Raw genomic sequence first — 17,497 nt, 5'->3', positions numbered from 1 at the left:
GGAGTATAAACCCATCAAAGTGTGTTCAGATTGAATGCAAAGCAAATGTTTGCATCTTTATTCATGCAAATAAGACTGCTGGACTCTTGCAGTCTGTTTATTTGACATAATGTAGTAATTTTACAGATATTAGCTTTAGGTAACTTACAACACAGAAAACATTTGTGTTTGAGTGACAGCTCAGATTCTGATTTAAGTTCTTTATGTTACTTTCCTACAGTTTTTTTCTCCCTTTTTGTCTTTTGTACGTTTATGGAGTCACACAGCCTTTGGATAGACATGATTTTTTCACTCAAGTTGAAACGTTTTCAGATGAGTCTACGCCCCCATTTGCGCAGCTTACAGCAAATTCACATCTGTTTGTGTCCCCTCACATCTTTTGACTGGACTACCTGTAAGATTTGCTTTGCATTCTGTCTAAACACACATTCAAACTTATTGTGTCCAGCTTTATCTTTGGAAATGCTTTATTAGGAATAACCCCTTGAGATGTTCCATCTCATTTTCGAGGGTGTCCTAAATGACAATAATACAATATAAACACAATCAGACAAAATATTTAACTGTAAACAAAAATAACTACGAGATAATTAAACGATACCAAATGTATAAAATAATAAAGACACACAAAATGAGGAGATCATACTCCAAGCAGAGCAAACAGATCAGTCAGTCACAAAAAAGTATTAATGTCAGTGATAACATTAAGTAATAAAACTATAAAACATAATTTTAGAGGTGTTATTATAGGCATGTATATAGGCAGGGCATTTTTGAACAAGTGGAAAGATTATAAGATGATATGGGTCGGATATTTACAGGTAGATTATTCCGATTAATGGAGCTTTAAAAATAAAGGCTTTCTTAGCTCTAGAAGTAGAGACTTCTGAAAAAAAGAGTTGTGTAGTGTCTCAATTGGTAATTGGAGGAGAAAGGTAACATTAACTTTTTTAAATAGTGAGGGTAATTGAAATTTATACATTCAAAAATAAACTGCAGCCAATGTTACTGTCTTTTTATGATGAGAGAGCCAATTAAGAGTTTCATATATTGTACAATGATGAGTTATGAAAGGACAACCAAGAGCAAATCTGCATAATCTAGTATAAATTATATTGAGAGGAAGATTAGCTTTGGATGCAGCCTGATATACGTTGGTATAATCCAATATTGGTAAAATTAATTATGACGCAAGCTTCTTTCTAACAGTAAAAGAAAAACTATTACTGGATCAGTAAAGATCACAATGTGATTAATATGGCATTTAAATGACAGCTCAGAGTTGAGCCATGGGCTCAGGTATTTGGTGTGTTCAATTCTTTGCAGTGGTTTAACAACAAGACAGTTAATAACACACAAATAAGTTATAGATTTGGATTTAATACTTTGGCGAGTACTGAAAATCATAGTGTGAGATTTAGTTTTACTGAGTAGTAATTTATCAGCTGTGAGCCACTGTTGTAAAATATTAAAATCAGACTGCAAAGCTGATTCAATCTGTAATAAATTAGTTTTAGAAGTGTATATTACCGTGGCAACCGCATAAAGCTGAACACAGCATTCAGAGCAAATTAAGGGGACGTTATTAATAAAAAGTGGACCAAGAGTTGAGCCTTGAGGCACACCTTGTTGTTGTACTAATGTACCTATGATTGTGTTAATCAATGTGGAGATGGTGGGAAATTCTTTCTTCCAAACATCCTAAATGAATCACATTTTGCACATTTCCTCTTTAACCACATACTCTTACCTATTTTCACAAATGAGAAAGGATTTTAATCAAATCAGCGAAGTATAACTGTTCTCACCTGCTCAGCTTTCTTAAAGGAAAGCACAGTTCTTCTAGTGTTTTTAGATCTGCATTTCATTTGATTAAATGTTTAGGTCAGGAAAATTAAAGCCTATAATTAGAGCTGAGACTGCTGGAGCCTACTATCTAACCTAACTCTCTTTCTTCTGATACAAGAGGCCAAGCAGGGAGATGCTGGCCGGCCTGGGACTCAGAGATAAAAACGTCCTTGCCGCCACCCACCTCCTCCAACCCCCTGCTGTGCCCCTCTTGCCACCACATTCACACCCACATAAACACAGAAATATTGATATCAGTCAAGTACAAACTAAATATGCACATCTCATGCGAGTAGTAGTGATGCTAGAAGATTTTTGGTCCTAAAAACAGCTTTAAAATGAAATAATGGAAAAATATCATACATGGTCACGATAAAACTGTTCTGTGCTTTAAATGTTAAGGTGTTTTCATGGCATAAACCCTGAATAGACTCAAAAACAGACACAGAAGCAAATGTCATTATAAATGTTCTTTAATTAAGCTCTGAGGAAAATATAGTATTATAAGAGAAAGTGACTTGCAGTCAAAAAATAAAAGTCTGAATTTATTGCTGACATTTAGATATATACAGTATGAACAAAAACCATTGGCTGCAATATTAAAATGACATTATTTTCTTACAAACTTTGAGTCAATTTCCAGCCTGTTGTACAGTTGATAACTGCTGTTTCTCTATTTTGCATGCTGTGTTTAAGGATGGGGTGATATTGAAGTTGGGAATCATTAAGACATTTGTTTATATGACAGTAAATCCAGTTTGACAGAGTCTGATTGTGTCTCTATTTGTGAAGAAAGAAATGAAGACAAAAAGGACAAGTGGATACAGAATATGTGCATTTCAAAATCACCAAGATGCCAAAATAAAAGTGAAAATCTTTTGCCTGTTTTACATATCCTGACGGTAGTTGATGTTTTTACACGTGTTACACATTTTATTTACATGATCCATTCAGTCGTTCATTCTGTTTTCAATACTTTCTCTCCTTGTTTTATCATGGAGTCCATGTTGTCGTTCACTGTTCTTCCCACATTTTTTGCAGCTTCATCTGTGGTTTCTGATGTGTTTTTCTTGCTGAATCTACGTCTGCCTACTTCAGTTACTGCAGATCCAGCAGCTGCCCCCACAGCCCCGCCAATCACACCCCCCAAAAACACACCCAGCACCAAACCCAGCAACGCACCCCCTATGACTACTTTGGGCACTTTTTTAGCAGTCGTCCCAAGTTTCTCCCACACTGAGCTCTCAGCAACCATCTTGGCTCCGGCTTTGGCCCCGGAGCCCACCTTCCCCCACACGGGACTCTGTGCCACCGTCTTTGCACCCGTACCAATTCCAGCTCCGAGACGCATTGAACTGTCTGCTAGCAGTACAGCCCCAGATTTGGCCCCTGAACCGACTTTTTGCCACATGGGACTTGCTGCTGCTGCCTTTGCTCCGGATCCAATCCATGCAGAACCATCCACCACCACCTTGGGAACTCTATCTCCTACTAGTTTGGAGACATGTCCAGCTCTAGCTCCCACCTTCTCCCACATAGAACTATCAACCACCATCTTCTGGATATTTTGTGCTCCACTGCCGACCGCTCCCCACACCGGACTATTTTTCACTTTCTTTGCTCCCTCACCGACCCACACAGAGCTATCCGCCATCAGTTTGGGCATCATCTTTGCAGTAGACTCCATTTTCTCCATCATGGAATGGAGAAGTGAAGGGGACATGCTGGAAAGCGTGATAGGAGGAAGGCTCTCGATATTCATGGTGCTTACACTCATCTCTGCCTCATCCCTTGCTTTCTCAATCTCATCTTCTCTCACTTCCTCTTCTGCTTCAGCCACAGGCTGCATGTAGGGATAGAGTGTCCTCTGTTCAGTGCTCAGCTGTCTAACTTCTCGTCTTTCTTCTTCTAGGTTTTTCCTCCTCTCCCTTGTTATCTCTACCTGTCTCTGCCTCACTCTGTTCTCAGCTTCTTGAAAAGCAGGACAAGAATAACACTGTCCACCAGCCTCCCTCACCGTCTGCTCCACCTTTTCTAGCAGCTCTGCCACATTCTCCCTCTCCCTCCCACCTCCTCCTGTCTCTATCACATGAAACCTGTCCCCGCATTTCTCCACGAGCCTCAACAAATCCTTACGCTGAGCAGCAATGTATGCCTCCACGCTGTCATTCCCCGCCTTCCCGCTCTCCCTCAGTTGATCTAGGTAAGTAAAGAGGACCAGAGTGTGTCTCTGGACTGCTTCTGGGCCAAAAACAACCTCAAGAGCCCTGAGAGCCTGCAGCTCATTCTTGGCAGGCTGGTCTAAGGGGACACACAGAAGGAAAGCGTGGGGTCCGGGACTGGACAACGCAATGCAGGAGGAGATCTGAGCTCGTACCTCATCTGGAGCGCGCTCTGAGTTGAACCAGTCCGGGGTATCTACCACTGCCACCTGCAGGAGGGAAAGAAGAGAGATGAAGCAATATACAGAGAGTTATAGGAAATCTGCCAGGTTTTGGGATTTCTGGAAATGGCAAATAGTAGATTAGAGACAGGAAAATTCAACCTCAGTAAGTTTTAAAACACAAACCTTCCTGCCTGCAACAAGTGCCTTCTTTTTCTCACACTCCTGAGTGACGGCTATGAGGCTGTCCGGGTGTGACTCAAATTCCTCCCGACCCAGTATGCTGTTGCCAGCTATGCTCTTTCCTGCTCCAGATCGCCCGAGCAACACTAGACGCAGCTCTGAAGAGGATGAGGATGTGGAGGGAGAGGAAGCAAAGGTTGGCATGGAGGAGGAAGAGGAGAAGACAGGTGAATGAGGTGAAGAGGTGGGAGAAGCCTCTGGAGATTCCTCTTCAAAGCTGTTGATTCTGTGGTGAACTGAAAAGGGAAATCAAGATATTAGGGTGGAAATGTTAGAAATGACAATTATTCATAAACATCAAACATCTACAGAGTAGACTGTTAAGTGACAGCGACTTACATGTAGTGACTATTTTCGGCGCTGCTTTACTCTCAGACATTTGTGAGAGTATAGCTCCATCTGCAGAGGAAAAACAGTCACTATGAGTCCTACTTTTCTTCTTCCTTTACATGACATGGTGAATAGAACACAGTTTTATTGGCCTTTACCTGCATTTAGTCTGAAACTGGGGGTCTTTTTCATCTGACTGTCCTCATGCGGCTGTGAATATGACCGTGACTCTGGTGCTGGAGTTGAATGAAGCCCATTAGACACTTGGCTCGCTCCCACTTTTCCCTCCATCTCATCCCTTTCTTCATTTCTCCTCTTCTCCAAGGCAATGCTGTGCTGCTCCTCTCTTTCAACACTCCTCTGTTTTTCTGTATTTCGTTGGAGGGTTGACTCTCTTTTCTCTTCCTTTTGAGCTCTAAAACTTTCCATCAGTTCTTGTTTTCTTTCTTTCACTCGTTTGTCCAGGTCTCTCTCCTGGGCTGTTTTCATGTAGAATACCCCGTGTTTCTGCACCATACTGTCCACCTGTTACACAAATAAATAAACAGTAATGACTTTCATATAGGAAATGCACCCCGTGTAAACTATGGTTACAGTTTAATCCAACTTTATCCCTGATCAGAAATACAGAAACCAGTCCTGACTACAGCTGGGTGTGATTTCATGAGTGTGAAACTGGGCGTTGCCAGGAAACACTACAGCATGCACAGCTCAGCAACCTTCCCAGACAAAACAATTACAACAAAGAGCCCAAACACAGGCAGCATGCAATAAAAATGAATTTTACATCCAGAAAATGTTAAAAAGTGCTTGACAAAATTAAAATATCATCTCCCCTGTTAAACAGAAAATTCAAACTGACTAAATATGTGACCATAAACAATAAACATAAAAATACAAGTGATCTCTAGTCAAACCTGTTACCTTCTCCAGCAGCACACGGACCTGCTCCCTGTCCTGTTGCTGACGATTATTGATGACATCATACCTCCCTCCGCAGCGCTCGATGATCTGCCTCAGGCCTGGGTGCTCTTTCTGCAGGTATTCCTGCGTCAAAGGATCATTTGTGTGAAATTAGATTTGCAATAGTTTGCCTCTGAACTATCAGCTGATGAGTCCAAACTGGACAAAATGAATGGTGAAGAAATATTACATCAGTATCTGTGAGGTGAAGCAGCAGTTTCCCTAAAACGACCCTACTTAGAAAAATGGAGCTGCATGTTATAGTTTGTTTTAAAGTAGAGGATGCTTCCTCCTCTTTCCAGCTACATTTTTAAATACACAAACTGATGTAATATAGTTTGAAATGTGTTTAAAAAACCTGGAAAGTTTAAACAGATCACTTTTATTCCTGTATCAGTGTGTCACATGGCTGTCTAACCTCATTTAAAATTGAACCTAAAATCTGAATTTGAATTGCAGCCCCATGAAAATCAATAGTTAAAATTGCACAATGAAAGAAGTACAAAGTGTCAGGAAGGAGTGTTATATCGTTCTCTCTTAGTGCACTGACCCAGCAACAAGCTTTTGTGCTCCAAAAGTTAAATTTCTGCTCTACTTTTTCAGTGAATATGACCAAAGTGTATACAAAACTTCTAAAAATATTAAAATAAAGAGGATGTGAAATGTATCTCTCAGCACACCACAGAAGTCAGGTGTCATCTCTGTTACCTCCACTGTCCTTCCCATCAAGTAATCCCCACAGGTCAGCAGAACCATAGTGTGATCCAGCACTTCTGCCCCAAACACCTCCTCCAGCTCTGCAGGCACCCAGGCCTCCATCTGGAAACACCACGGAAAACTCATTATTAGGGTTTTATTAGCTGAATGTACTGTCAAATATCACTAGAAAAATATGCATGCATAATATAATACCAACAACTGAAAAGTCCAAAGACTCATTTCAATCATCTAAATGCCATTGATGTTTTCATGAGTTGAAATAAAAGCTAAACCACAGGTGGAGGATCAAACAGAGACTATAACTAACCTCTGTGAACTGGTAAACAGGCACCAGCAGCAGAATAGCATGCGGACCTGGTGCTACCAGAGTCATGGCTCGCTCTGTCTCTTTCCTGACGCTGTCCTCCATCTTGCCACCACTCCAGTACCACCTCGGTGCCTCTACCAGGGTCACCTTCCTGCCCTCGGAGAAGCCCTGTCGCAGCTGGCAGCTCCTGGCGTCACCGGGAGAGGCAGGGTTCAGCTGGCTCAGGATAGTATCTCCTGATGATGTCTTTCCACATCCAATGTTCCCCACAAGGATAAGTCTGAGCTCTGGGGGCAAGGACCCATGGTAGTGTTCATTCATAGCTGCAGAGAGAGAAAAAGGGTCACATGTGACTGCTGGATGTAATTGTGTATCACAGATCACTGGTGCTATTTGGTAAGTAGCTACGTTAACTAACTGAAAGCAAAGGTGTGTTTCTCTTCAGATTTTGTCAAAAAGATGAAACCACATGCAAATAAAACTGGAAAAACAGGGAACTGGACAGGTTGGGTAGGGTAGTTTAATCCTCTGAGCTAACATCTGATATGAGGATGAGCTACTTAATAAACATGTAAATGTGTCTCATCTGTTTCATCTGTGATTGTATGATTTCTCACCTTCCTTCTTTCTCCTTAATGTTTGTGTCTAGTGGTTAAAAGTACAATGTCTTCTTATTTAGTTTCCTGCATGTTCACTTCATCCTCTTTCACTTGTTGTGCATGAGTCAACAAGAACTATGATAATTGTTAATGGCAGCACTCTCACTCACTCACAGCAGCTTTCATTTCTCTGGAACTTTTCTTCCTTACTCACCACGTCCCTCTTTATTCTCTGAGTGCATGATACACCACACCTTGCCTATCCTGTCCAACTACATTCTACCAGGACTATTATATGTGGACTGATACGCAAACATGCACATAACCACCTACAAATGCAAACAAAAATACGCCGTTGAAAGTTCAGAATCACAGCACACAAACAGCGAAGTCAAGTCTGCACACAATTGGCTATAAAGTGAAACTCAAACATGGCATTAAACTAATACTTAAAGTAAAGAGTATAATTAGATGACAGACACTAGTTGTGCATTTATTTCAAGCTGACATAACACTAACGGCCATTTGCTCAGACCTACACACAGCTAGCTGGTATAAACACACTACGGTGCACATAATAGATGGGTAAATTCCCTGCTACCAAATAGTAATAAAAACTCTGTATGATCAGTTAATAATCGACAATTTGCTGCTACAGTTGGCTTCCTCTTTATTATTATTTATTTATTATTTATTTATTATTATTATTATATTATTACTGAGATAACTCCTACATAGACCTGCTATGATTATTCAAACAATAGGAAACATTCTTACCTGTCTGAAGTCTTTGAAGCTGTGTTCATGTACGCTCTTCTCTGACTGCTCTGTTAAGATATGTTGGCTCTGAAATATATCGCTCATCCAGACGACTTCAGTACCTGTCGGCTCACGGATGGGTACTTAAAGCTGCCTACGCAGGTGAGGGAGGTACCTGTCTCACCACTCCCAATTTAGAACACATGCACATATGAACACACTCATAAGTATAGTTTTTTCGTGCGCAACAGGTTTCTTTGTCTGTCAGCTGCAAAACATTCCAAGATGGGGTGGAGGGGTGTATCCTGAGGCAGATGTGAATCATTCTACCATAGTTTTATCTACCACACCCCTAAAAAATGCCAAAACTCATCCATAACTGTCAAATAAGTTCTTCTTCAGGGTTCATAGTTGCTTATTCCTGTAAATATTTTGATCTGTTGAAGAGGAAAAAATGTAAAAACAGACAGACATGGCGATATACAAAGCTGAGTCAGAATAAATCAAAGAGGAATCTCACTCTGCTTCTGTTGAACGTCAGTCGGATGAACATTCATAAAATAGTTCTTTGCAGTTTCATTCTACATATTTTATGAAACTCTTGAAGCCTCAAGCTTCAATTCTTCAGGCCTCTAACTTTTAGATCATCTAATCAAATCACAGCTGGATGTTGGATTTACTGATTATTAGAGCAATCAGAGACAGATAATAATATATTTAATTAGAAATGACTTAAGTACTAACCTATAGACAATTAGTTAATTACAAAACCACATGGAAATGACTTTATCTCCGAGCATATATTTAGCTCATTAGATCAGTTCAATGGTTATATATTACAGTACGGCAGCTTCATCCTCACAGTTTGAGCTCAAACTTTGTGCTTCTTCACAATTCATTGAACAAGGAATGAAATTAGCCAAAATATGTCAACATAGCTACGCATTTAGACAGGAAATTAATTAGTTGCTTCTGTGTCGCGACTGTCTTCAAATCTTATGTCACTGGAGATTCACACATCAAGTGTGTCCTGGTACACATTTACACTTTATACTAAGTGGGCACAAATCTGTACTTATTAAAAATGAAGAGGGCTTGGGTGATGAAATATTCACAGCCAGAGTGTTATGAAATTAACATTACACTTAAGTATGAACCTAAGAGCATGTTTATTCATGAGGCCCAGACACCACATTTATAGGAGGCTTGATCAACTTCAATGTGATCCAGAAAAAGGGAACCATCTCCCCACAGCGCCACTTCCACATCATACAACAAGAAAAATTCAGTGTTCAAACACACCTTTTATTTGGACAACCAATATAAGTAAACTCACATATCTGTTATTAACACAAAAATAATGTTCATAGTTTAAACCAATATTGTTTGAGTATAATTCTTTTCCAGGTGTAAACTAACCTAAAGTGTCTTTCAATATATTACAATGTGCCGTATACAGCCAGAGGAGTCTTCATCACTCAAAACCCCGGCATCACATAGGAAATGTTTTCCAGAGTAGCAGCCTTTAAAAAAGTTAAGGATGATAAAAAATTCATTTGTGTTATAATAATTTGTATGTGTGCATGCATGATGTGCATATAAGCACAGTGAACATGACGTGATGCATGATCTACTGACTGTCACTCACCAGTGTGTGTTGTGTGCAGCTCCTCAGCTCTGGTATCTGTGAGGTGAGACAGATTAGCGGAGCCAGCGCACACAGCAGAGAGTCCAAGAGCAGAGACAAGCTACTGGACACACACACCGACTTCTGCAGACACACACACACACAGAGGCCTGTGAGATTATTGCATGTTTTCTAGCAGTCAGAAGTCGGTCTGTGGTCTGAAGGATAGTTTTGACTATTTAAACTGATTATTGTTTTGCATGGGTCGATGTGGCTGAACATGCACATATACAAGTAGACACAGGTTTGTGTCAACGCTAGAGGAGGTTAAACAGTCAAGTGTTTTCATTTTAGAACAGCAACAAGTTGAACTTTGGCCAACAAACCAATTTAATCATCTTAAAACTAATTAAAAAACACTTTTAACGTATGTAATTGGATTTTGTCCTTTATTTGAACTGCCCATAAATAAAAGCAACAGGTACCTTTTGGGAGTCGTAACTAATCAGATTAAAGGGACAATGTTATATTTACATTGAGCATTAATCACCAAAACACATTGTGTGTATCCTTGAGGTCTAACAAAAGTGTTGAATGTATTTTCTTCCTCATAAAACTTTTGCAAAGACGACTTTTAAAGTATTTTACAACCTGCATTGTTTATGTGCATGTCTTTCTTCTTCCCTGCCATTGCATGTTTTTCTTGGTGCATTACCGCCCCCTGGTGATCACTGAAATAGTGTGAGACCATTGGCAGGACTGTGTCTGCACACAGACGAGACAACAGACAGTGACCTACTCACCTGCTTCTTAATGCTACTAGAGGTCAGAAACTCCAAACGGGACATCGAGTCAGATTTCTTTTGTTTATCACAACTTGAGTGCCTCAATATACATAACATGTATGATTTTTTCGCCATCGTACTGTATCTTTGTTCCCCAAAATCCATGGGCTTCTCTACAGAGTGTGTGAGTACTACCAAATGTGTGGAACAGAGACCTGTATTCACTAATCTCTGGTTGATGTATTTGTTCACAAATACACAGTCATTTAATTAGCCACTGCACAATGTGCTCCTGTCTGTCCATCAGTTCAAAAGACAATGCAATATGGGTTCATGAAGCAACACTTAGTGGGGTTATGTTATTTATCAAATATTATCACAACATCAAAGAAAGTATCCCAGAATATCTAGAAGAAATCTAGTCCCAGTGTTTTACCATATTCTGAGATTATTCTGTTTGACACTACACTGAATATACGCACATTTGTCTCCTGAAGATGGTGCCCAATCAGGGACAAGGATTCCCCCAGGAGGTGTAGGTGAGCTGCAGCACTAACAGGATCCCGGTCAGAGCAGCCAGGATTCCTGGATGCGGATCTGAGGGTATCCCCAGCTGAACCGACGGGGCTGCACATAGAACTAACGGGAACGTCAGTCATGGGAACCAGACAGTCTGCAACGCTGTGCTGGTCATTTTGATGTACCCAGTACTCTGACATGGAGCTCGGACTTGCCTGGGGAGGAGAGAAAGGTAGAACGTGGTAATGTGGAGAAGTGAAAGTAGAAAAACTTTGAATAACCTATTAGATAATTTATTACTTGATCAATGCTGCCATCTGGTGTACAACATGAATGCAACAAGTCTTGGATTTTCTTGATGTTAGAGTTGATGTCTTACAAGCTCACGATCTCTATTGATTTCTTCTTCAAGCAACATCTGCTTTACAGTTCTTCAGTTTTGCGAACACATCTGAACTGCTGTTCTTACAATCTTAAAACCAAGACAGACAAAACCAGAGTGACATTTATTTATGTTCTTACATCTCATCTGTTCTCTCACCTCTTCTTCTCCTCCTCTCTCTCCTGGTCCATCTTGTGACACACAGACTGGATAGGCGGCAGGGAAGAAGGACTCTACTGCACCTAATTCAGGCTCAGCTCCACTATTACCTGTAAAGTGTCATGCATTCATATCTAACAATTGAGGATTATCCCTTTTCTGCACCTTTAGATTACACTGTGGTCTTATGAATTCAGCAATCTCCACATCTGATACCTGGTAAATGTACACCGTCACCTTAAAAGCATCTTACCAGGGTGTTGTCTTTCCTTAGTAGGTGTCATATTTGGTTCCTGAAAAAGGTAAATAATAAGCACAACTATAAAAAAAAAAAAAACAACTATCAATTTTGCAAAGCATGATACACACAAGATGTATATATACACATCACGATAACTGTGGAGCTGCGTAGGAAAACACCTACTTTTAATATCCAATTGATCATATACCTACTGTATTTATTTAATACATTACAAAACGATGTCTGTTTCACTAAGTTTTATAGAGAGCTTGAATGGAACACTGTGTACAAAACTGCAGAGTCTGTTTAATTTACAATCAAAGCCATAAACTGGAAAACGGCTGCACTGCACAACTGTTCTACACAAAGCAGAAGAGTTCAGAGTTCAGATGTCTGCACCTCTGCCTCAGCACTGCAACACTTCAATATCGATGTGAGTGAATTAACATAATGGCAAGAGACTGTAATTTGAAAACTGCAGGCCCAAAATCCACCTTGTGAGGCCTCTTGCCGCCATCCTCCTCCTCAACATCCGACTCTGGTTCCTCAGCATCCATAAGAAAGTGTTTGTGAGACCTTTTCTTCTCTCTCTGGCAGTGTGAAATCACTAGACCTGCTTCATCTACACAGCCAGGAATGAGAAGGAGAGATTCAGACCAGTGAATCTCAAACCTCTAAACTGACACAAATTAGACCACGGACCCCCATCTGATAAGATTTTTGCTTTTGATATGTTTTCTTACAGAAAGTGCATGAAACCCCAAAACAGTCATACACTGTCATTGTGTTACTTATGGATGGATTTATAGTGAAAGTAAATGATTCCCCTAAAGGACCCTTGGGGGTCCCCAGACCCCACTTTGAAAACCCCTGAGCAGCTGCAACATTCAGTATGAGTGTGAGTTCCAGGTGTGACTGTAAGGAAAGTCTATTTAAATTTATGTTGTACAGATTTATGTCAGACCAAGAAGGAGGGTTAACTAAATGTATCCTGCTAATATAAAAAGGTTTTGAGTTTTATGAGTTTGGCATGTTTGCTGTAAATATGGCGCCTTGGATAAAATAAATAAGATAAATATAAATACATCAAAATAGATTGGACCAAATAAACAAAAACAAGCGGTTTAGGGTTACAAGCATGAGTCAGCTGTCATCCTTGAAAATATACTGAAGTTACACAATAAATCTGTAACTGTCTGCTCCACCCTGGAAATGAGCTTTTCTAATTGTTTGAGTCAACATATTTTTTTTTTTATCTAAAACAAATGATAAACGGATGAGGACAAGCTGTGCTGTACGAGTATTTCAAGTTCAAAGTCTGTCGTCGACAACGATAAACGTTGTAACATGTAAACGATGAAAAACCGGCTGAAGACTAACAGTTAACTTACGGAAAAGTTTAATATCAGGTTTTTGTCGACTGAGATACGAGCTAACATCTGATAACGTCGATTTATAATCCATTTTCCTGCCACATTTTCTTCACCTACAGCCAACTACGTGTGAACTTGCCTCGACTTCATGTCGGTAACGGAGCTGAACCGTGTGGAGGAAAAAAACTGCTGATTCACGTTTAGCACTTACTCGGTTTCTCCCTCCCTCCCACCGGCTTCCTTTCCGCTGAGTCACGGTAGACGCCAATTTAATAGATGACCAATTATCATGTCTGGCTGCTGCTGGCTGAACAGAGGCATGTCAGGTCTGCAGGGCAACATCATGGATGTGTGAGAGCAACATCGTGTCTCACACAAAATGATCTTAATCATGCCAATGAATTCTAGTTTACTGTTTTACTTTTGTTACATTTATCTGGTTATAGGCTTAACTGATTTATATTCAGTAAATTAAAACTGGCATTTAAGAGGACCTTTAAAGTAGCGTGTAGAAGTGGCATCTAGGGGGACCAATTTGGCAGAACTGGAATATAATATCATAAGTATGTTTTAATGAGTGTATATTTACCTAAAAATAAGAATGGTTGTGTTTTCGTTACCTTTAAAATGAGCCCTTTATATCTACATAGGGAGCGGGTCCTCTTCCCCGGAGCCCGCCATGTTGCACCCATGGATGTATAAAGGAAACATACAGGAAACATACCGGAAGGATACCGGAAGAGCTCCAGGCTTTGAAGAAAATTTGACATAGCGGCCAAACCGTGTAATTACAACGTCACGTGATGCACACTGGCCCAAAAAGACCTTTTCCCATAGACTTAAATTGTGAAAGAGACGTCTGTTTTATTAACCTTTTTTATAGCTAGGCCCCTTGTTCCAGTTGGTGTAAATCCTCAAGTAATTATATTTTATAGTCTTGTCAACTCAAGTAAACTTATTTTATTTCTATGTAACATAACCCAAAAATCACAAATTTGCCACAAAAGACTTTACAATCTGTGCAACATGACACCCTTAGACACTAATTCTTCTGTTTATTTTAGACAATTATGTTTTTCAAATTTTGCACCAGCAGGTTAGGGAAGACTGTTTCCTGTTTCAACATGAAAAGGCACTTATGCACAAAGGGAGATCCACAAAGAAGTGATTTTCTGAGATTGGTGTGAAAGAATGAATAGAAGAATCATTTAAATCATATACTGCCTGACATTTTTCAGCTCCGGATAAAGAAAAACAAATATGTACAAAAATTTAGAAAGCAGCATATTTGTGTGCACATAGAAGCCTCCACTGCCTGTATCTGCTCGACTTCTTGGGTACTTATGGCTCAACGTGGTTAAACTTGTTCATGTTTCTCATGAACTGAGAAGTGGGTGTATTTTCCTGAGTAACTCATGTGATTGTTCCTCTCCATGAGTCACTGTTTCAACACTTCCACCCTCTCCGGTTTCGAAAATATACTCCATCATGCTAAGAGTTTGCTCCTCCTCTGATCTGGCTCAACGGCGGAATTCCAAAGCTGCAGTGTCATGTTAAGCTCTCAGTTGGCCCTCCTCCTCCTGCTGTTTTTCCAAGGCATTACTAAATTTCCTTACTCATGCTAAGGCCCGTAGTCCCTCCCTCAGCGCTTCCAAACTTTTCTCAAAGTTGCTGCATCATGTTAACTCTAAGTCCCTCCCTACTATTTTTGCTGAAGTTGCCCTATCATGTTTAGCTGAGGTTTGTGACACAGAGTTCCTGTTTTCATTCAGCCGCCAGGAGGGAGGAGACAGAGGAGCATATAAAAGAGAGAGAGAATTGTAGGCACACAAAGCACTGTACTGGATATCCAGAGAGAAAACTGAGAATCACTGGGAACACAGACCAAACTACCAGTCTTAAACTTCATCCTAACTGGTGAGTAAAACAGAATATTTATGTTGTTTTCATACTTTTATACCTCTTGAATTGCTGAAAGATGGATCATATATGTCCTGTAAAAGCACATTTCTGACATCTTTACTAATTGCAGGTCTACAATGGAGACAAGCAAGAAGACTCAGACAGCAGCTGAACAGTTGACTGACAAGTAAGTATGAGCTGCTGTGATTTATTATTATCCACAAATCCTTCTTCTTTACTCAATCCACCACTTGACACTGCAATATGCGTCCACAACGTTGTTCTTGAATACGTAAGGAGAAGTGTTTGAATTGGAAGATTCTTATGCATATTGAGCTGTTTTTTTCTTGAATGTCTTACTAAATGTAGTTGATCATATCAGAATTAGTTCTGCAGCATCCAAACATTGCTCTCCAGTGCAGTATGTGCTAATTTTCTGCTTGTGCTTGTAAAGTTTTATTAGCTGCACGCTGCCTAAATTAGATAAGCATCTGTTGGTGATGTAATTACCATTATGTATTCACATAACATAACTGTACTTTGGAGCCAAGGTGGTACACTTAATCTTCAATCTTATCTGTTAATTTCGTTGACCTTGCATGTGACCACAGTCAAGAAAGAGCAGGTCAGAAAGTGCTGATTGTCGATATAATTCAAATTGATCTGTAATATTTTTTCTCTTGCAGGGATTTGTCAGAGCAAATCAAAAAGGTGACTAAAGACAGTCATGTCAGGGCAGAAAACACTGAATTGATGCTGAGCTTCCAGAGGGGACAAGTCAGCCTGCCACAATACAAGGTAACATACACAGCACATATATTCGGCTTTTTATATCCTCTCAGACATTTCTGTATGATAGGATTGTGGCTACAGCAGCTATTGTCATCCACTGACACTAACTCTCCTCCTCCTCCTCCTCTTCCTCCTCCACAGCTCCTCCTGAGCTCACTGTACAAGATCTACGAGGCCTTGGAAGAGGAGATGGACAGGAACTCCAACCATCCTGGTGTCGCACCCATTTACTTCCCAGCTGAACTGGCCAGGCTGGAATCCATTGAGAAAGACCTGGAGTACTTCTACGGCAAGGACTGGAGAGATAAGATCGCTGTCCCTACAGCCACCAAAAGATACTGCCACAGACTCCGACAGGTAGGTTTCACTCTGTTTTACATCCTGTTTTACATACACATGTATCCATTTTTTTCTATTAGGTGATTCTGAATTAACGCTCTTGATTTTTTTTTTTCAGATTGGCAAAGAAAGTCCTGAACTTCTGATCGCTCATGCTTACACCCGGTACCTGGGTGACCTGTCTGGAGGGCAGGTCCTGGGTCGCATTGCCCAGAAGTCCATGGGCCTGAAGAGCAATGAGGGCCTGTCATTTTTCGCCTTCCCCGGTGTCTCCAGCCCCAACCTGTTTAAACAGCTCTATCGCAGCCGGATGAACGGTGTGGAGCTGACGGAGGAGCAGAGGAACGCCATGCTGGAGGAGGCTGTCAGAGCCTTTGAGTTAAACATCCAGGTAAGGAGCAATGATGGATGGTGAGATTCATTTACAAGATTAAGCCAAGCCATAAGCAGCTGATAGATGATGTATCTCTTGTTTTGCAGGTCTTTGATGATTTACAGAAGATGCTGAATGTCACTGAAAATCATCTGCAGAATTCTTCATCACTCTCCAAATCAGCAACACTCCAGAGCAACTCGTCTACAATGCTCAGGATGGTCCTGGGACTCTTTGTGGCCCTGGCTACTGTCAGTATGGGAATCTATATTTTTTAGGGAGAACACACATCAGAAGTACTATGTGTCGGTCTGCTGTCGTAAAGATTTTAAGATCTCTAATGTTGTGATGTGAGACTACTAAATACCTGTACTTAGTTCTAATTCTGTAAGATTTTAACTGTCTAAAAATGACAAAATGCTGTGTTAATGTTTTGCAATTTAACTGAGAACCACATTTATAATGTGCCTTCAAGTCAGAACTACTTAAATTCAAATGTTCTCTGTAACACTGTTATACAGTGTGCCATAAAATGTGCAATATTAGTTCTAATACTGTAAATATGTAAATCTTGAATAAAATATTTTGTTTAAAGATGGTCTTGTAATTTTGTTTTTTGGCACTGTTCATATGTGCCATTTTCCTGTTAATGGGTGATAAGCTGCTGATGATCAGGGTCCAGCTGGTTGACATTTCTGCTAATGTTTTGGCAGCGGACCTTGTGCCTGCTGTTCGTTTGGCCCTTGGTCTTATAATGATTGCTGAAATACTGGGAAAGAGTTCATAAGATAAAACAATTATTGAACACATCTACAACATGAAGAATGATCTACTCCTCTTCATCAGACAAAAA

At 40.2% G+C, this 17,497-nt stretch overlaps 2 protein-coding genes across 5 annotated transcripts; one reads left to right on the top strand and one right to left on the bottom strand.

Moving 5' to 3' along the window:
* Positions 1–2,524: 2,524 nt before the first annotated feature.
* LOC121881361 (GTPase IMAP family member 8-like) lies at positions 2,525–13,918 on the bottom strand. Of its 3 annotated transcripts, none has more exons than XM_042389116.1 (14): positions 13,859–13,918; positions 12,360–12,487; positions 11,878–11,917; positions 11,625–11,734; positions 11,047–11,298; positions 9,801–9,923; positions 8,171–9,675; positions 6,795–7,117; positions 6,476–6,586; positions 5,729–5,851; positions 4,963–5,329; positions 4,814–4,873; positions 4,418–4,710; positions 2,525–4,279 (listed from the first exon to the last, which is right to left on the bottom strand). In XM_042389116.1, the coding sequence occupies exons 8-14, from the start codon at positions 7,113–7,115 to the stop codon at positions 2,807–2,809; spliced, it is 2,748 nt and encodes a 915-aa protein (XP_042245050.1). In that variant the 5' UTR covers positions 7,116–7,117; positions 8,171–9,675; positions 9,801–9,923; positions 11,047–11,298; positions 11,625–11,734; positions 11,878–11,917; positions 12,360–12,487; positions 13,859–13,918; the 3' UTR covers positions 2,525–2,806. The 3 variants fall into 3 exon arrangements, with proteins under 3 accessions (XP_042245050.1, XP_042245065.1, XP_042245057.1); XM_042389131.1 differs by lacking the exon at positions 13,859–13,918 and adding an exon at positions 13,450–13,537; XM_042389123.1 differs by lacking the exon at positions 13,859–13,918 and adding an exon at positions 13,257–13,345.
* On the top strand, positions 13,479–17,240 carry LOC121881381 (heme oxygenase-like). Of its 2 annotated transcripts, none has more exons than XM_042389139.1 (7): positions 13,479–13,589; positions 15,011–15,155; positions 15,271–15,327; positions 15,827–15,938; positions 16,074–16,289; positions 16,390–16,662; positions 16,752–17,240. In XM_042389139.1, exons 1-7 carry the CDS (start codon positions 13,586–13,588, stop codon positions 16,920–16,922), a joined length of 978 nt encoding a protein of 325 aa, XP_042245073.1. In that variant the 5' UTR covers positions 13,479–13,585; the 3' UTR covers positions 16,923–17,240. The 2 variants fall into 2 exon arrangements, with proteins under 2 accessions (XP_042245073.1, XP_042245078.1); XM_042389144.1 differs by lacking the exon at positions 13,479–13,589 and adding an exon at positions 13,937–14,022.
* The last annotated feature ends 257 nt before the right edge of the window (positions 17,241–17,497 follow it).

This window comes from Thunnus maccoyii, chromosome 2 (assembly GCF_910596095.1).
Source record: "Thunnus maccoyii chromosome 2, fThuMac1.1, whole genome shotgun sequence".
NCBI lineage: Eukaryota > Metazoa > Chordata > Actinopteri > Scombriformes > Scombridae > Thunnus > Thunnus maccoyii.
The sequence above is the reverse complement of the archived record's forward strand: the minus strand, read 5'-3'. Positions and strand labels throughout refer to the sequence as shown.